The sequence below is a fragment of the Austrofundulus limnaeus genome, unplaced genomic scaffold, assembly GCF_001266775.1.
Source record: "Austrofundulus limnaeus strain Quisiro unplaced genomic scaffold, Austrofundulus_limnaeus-1.0 Scaffold25, whole genome shotgun sequence".
NCBI lineage: Eukaryota > Metazoa > Chordata > Actinopteri > Cyprinodontiformes > Rivulidae > Austrofundulus > Austrofundulus limnaeus.
Genome location: NW_013952427.1, coordinates 2680732 through 2683355, shown reverse-complemented (window position 1 = coordinate 2683355; position 2624 = coordinate 2680732). Strand labels below are relative to the sequence as shown.

Below are 2624 nucleotides of genomic sequence, written 5' to 3'. Positions count from 1 at the left end.
AACTGGAATGGACCCGTCTGGAAGCCAGAGGGGGGTGGAGCAGGGCTTGATGGGTCTTAAAAGAAGAGAACGAGAGAACAAACAAGGTCCTTTGAGGCACACACCTGAAAAGGGGTGAAAGAGGGGCTGGAAAAGTTTGAATAAGAAGGAATTCAGACCAAAGCATTGTAGTTCCCCTAAAGACCCAGACTGAATGATTTAAATGTGAAAAGGAAGGATTTAAAAGCCTGATAAGTCTACTTTAATGTTCATTTTTTTCCACATTCACATTAGTTTTTAAACGTGACCTCCATCTGACTCAAGTGTGAACTCTCCACAGCCCTGATGGACAGAAGGTGATCACACTCAACTCCCTGTTTAAAGAATTAGCTAAACGTGGATGCTACATGTTAGCATGTGGATTCTGAAGTTGTCATGTTGGGCAGTACGTTTGCTCTTACTCATAGCTATTAGATTTAAAGAAACCGCACTCTTGTTCAAACATGATAAGTGAGAGTAAATTTATCGATGTTTTGTTGTCACAAAGGCTCAAAAATGGAAAAAGTCTGAAAATCATGGTCTAGAAAAGTGCAGATGTAAACAGTCTGAACAGAGATCTTCTTAGATTGTTACAAACACAACGTGCTTCAAGTCTAACAATGTCCATCTCGTTTCTTTTCAGAGTCTTGACTCAGATAAACTGGTTCCTTTGACCTTTGACCTGAGYGACTTGATCCGCACCCTGAGTGACCTGAGCATCCAGGCCTATCAGCAGCTCCTCTCCATCGCAGAGACACGCCTACAAAAGCTCATAGGTACCCTTACGTGACCCTGAACCCTTCTCTTTACTGCAGCTTACACCTTCCTCCTCCTCCTCTTCCTCAGTCCCAGCCCTGCTGGAGAGCGAGACCATCGCAGGTCTGTCCGGCTCAGCTCTGAAACTTGGAGTGTCCAGGAAGCGAGCGGGCTCAGAGCCCAGGCCGGCGGGGGGTGACACCCCCACCATGGCGTCTGTATTGAGGGAGCTGGGAGGCGTTCACAGCGCTCTGACCCAACAGACTCTGCCTCTGAGCCTGACAGAGCAGGCCTTCAGGCAGCTCACCCACTTCATCTGTGCCTGCGCTCTCAACAACCTGCTGCTRAGGAAGGACGTGTGCTGCTGGAGCCGGGGCATGCAGATACGGTACGGCACACAGCCACGTGTGACGGTGTCCATGTTGGCCTTTATGTTCATGTTTTTCTTTGGCTCAGCTACAACGTGAGCCTGCTGGAGGAGTGGCTGCGGAATCGAGGTCTGCAGGCAGGGGGCGCAGTGGCCCCACTGGAGCCCCTCATCCAGGCAGCTCAGCTGCTGCAGGTGGGGAAGAAGACTGATGCCGACGCTCGGGCCATAGTCCAGACCTGCACTGCCCTCTCCAGCAAACAGGTGGGTGTGTTTGGTTCAGTTTAATCTGAAGGAGACGTCTATCACCTGCTGCTGACACGTGGCTTTACCTGTGTGTTTCCAAAATATCACATGAACCACTCGACCAATCTTAATGAGACTTTCAGGAACTAATCATTAGATTTACACAAACGCATTAGTAACATTTTCAAGATGGCTGCTACAGCCAACTGACCTTAATACACACAGAAATGACCATAACTATCAGATTTAAAGATTTGGTCAGAGGTATGTAAAGTACTTAAAATAACAAAGTAAAAGTTAAAATATCTTAACAGAAAATGACTTTAAAAAAAATTTCATTGATAAGAAAAGTACTTAGGTAAAAGCCATAAAACTGCCTAAAATAATTGAGAAAGTAAAAGTACACACACTGAAATGAATTGTTCAATTTAAATGAGTTATGTTTAAATGGTTCCTTTTTAAAAGAAAATGTGTTAAGTGCTAAAAGAAAGCGTGCAGGAAAGCGGCCCTCGAGGACCTGAGTTTGACACCCCTGGTTTATTGGAACTTGGTTAAGTAAATTTGTCTCTTGATTTTTTAAAAATGCATAAACAGCTCATTTCGTGATGAGTTTGRTCATATTTAAATTTGTAGCATGTAACGAGGTGTTAAATTCTAAAGTAAAGAAGTATAAGTATTTTTATGTTTTGACCATAGAGAAATAAAAGTTACAATAAAAAAATACTTCAGGAAAAAAAAAACGTATTTACTGCAATGAAGTAAATGTATTTTGTTACATCTCTGAATTTGGTGCAGTTGTAGCTGAAAATAATGCACAACACAGACTCCTGTGATGTCACATGAGAATATTACTTTCAAGTTTTGACCTAAATGGCTGCAACTTAAAGGGGACATGTGCAAAATCCACATTTTTAGTCGTTAAATGCATTTTTTTTTTTGTGTACTCGGAGTCTCTAGGAGGAAGAAAAGATGGATTTAGTTTCTCCTGGTCCTGGAAAGACATCTTTATAATCTGTTTAATTTCAGCACCACTATACAGTGGGGAAAATAAGTATTTAGTCAGTCACCAATTGTGCAAGTTCTCCCACTTAAAAAGATGAGAGAGGCCTGTAATTGACATCATAGGTAGACCTCAACTATGAGAGACAAAATGTGAAAAAAAATTTGAGAAAATCATTTTTTGCAAATAATGGTGGAAGATAAGTATTTGGTCAATAACAAAAGTTCATCTCAATAC

At 42.1% G+C, this 2624-nt stretch overlaps 1 protein-coding gene across 1 annotated transcript in view; it reads left to right on the top strand.

Annotated features, from left to right (window-relative positions):
* si:dkey-110c1.10 (unconventional myosin-Vb) overlaps nucleotides 1–2624 on the top strand; it is a 24974-nt gene that overhangs the window by 20395 nt on the left and 1955 nt on the right. The window contains exons 31-33 of the mRNA XM_014004610.1: nucleotides 662–794; nucleotides 865–1162; nucleotides 1231–1405. Coding sequence (XP_013860064.1) covers nucleotides 662–794; nucleotides 865–1162; nucleotides 1231–1405 — 606 coding nt within the window. The remainder of the gene's footprint in view (nucleotides 1–661; nucleotides 795–864; nucleotides 1163–1230; nucleotides 1406–2624) is intronic.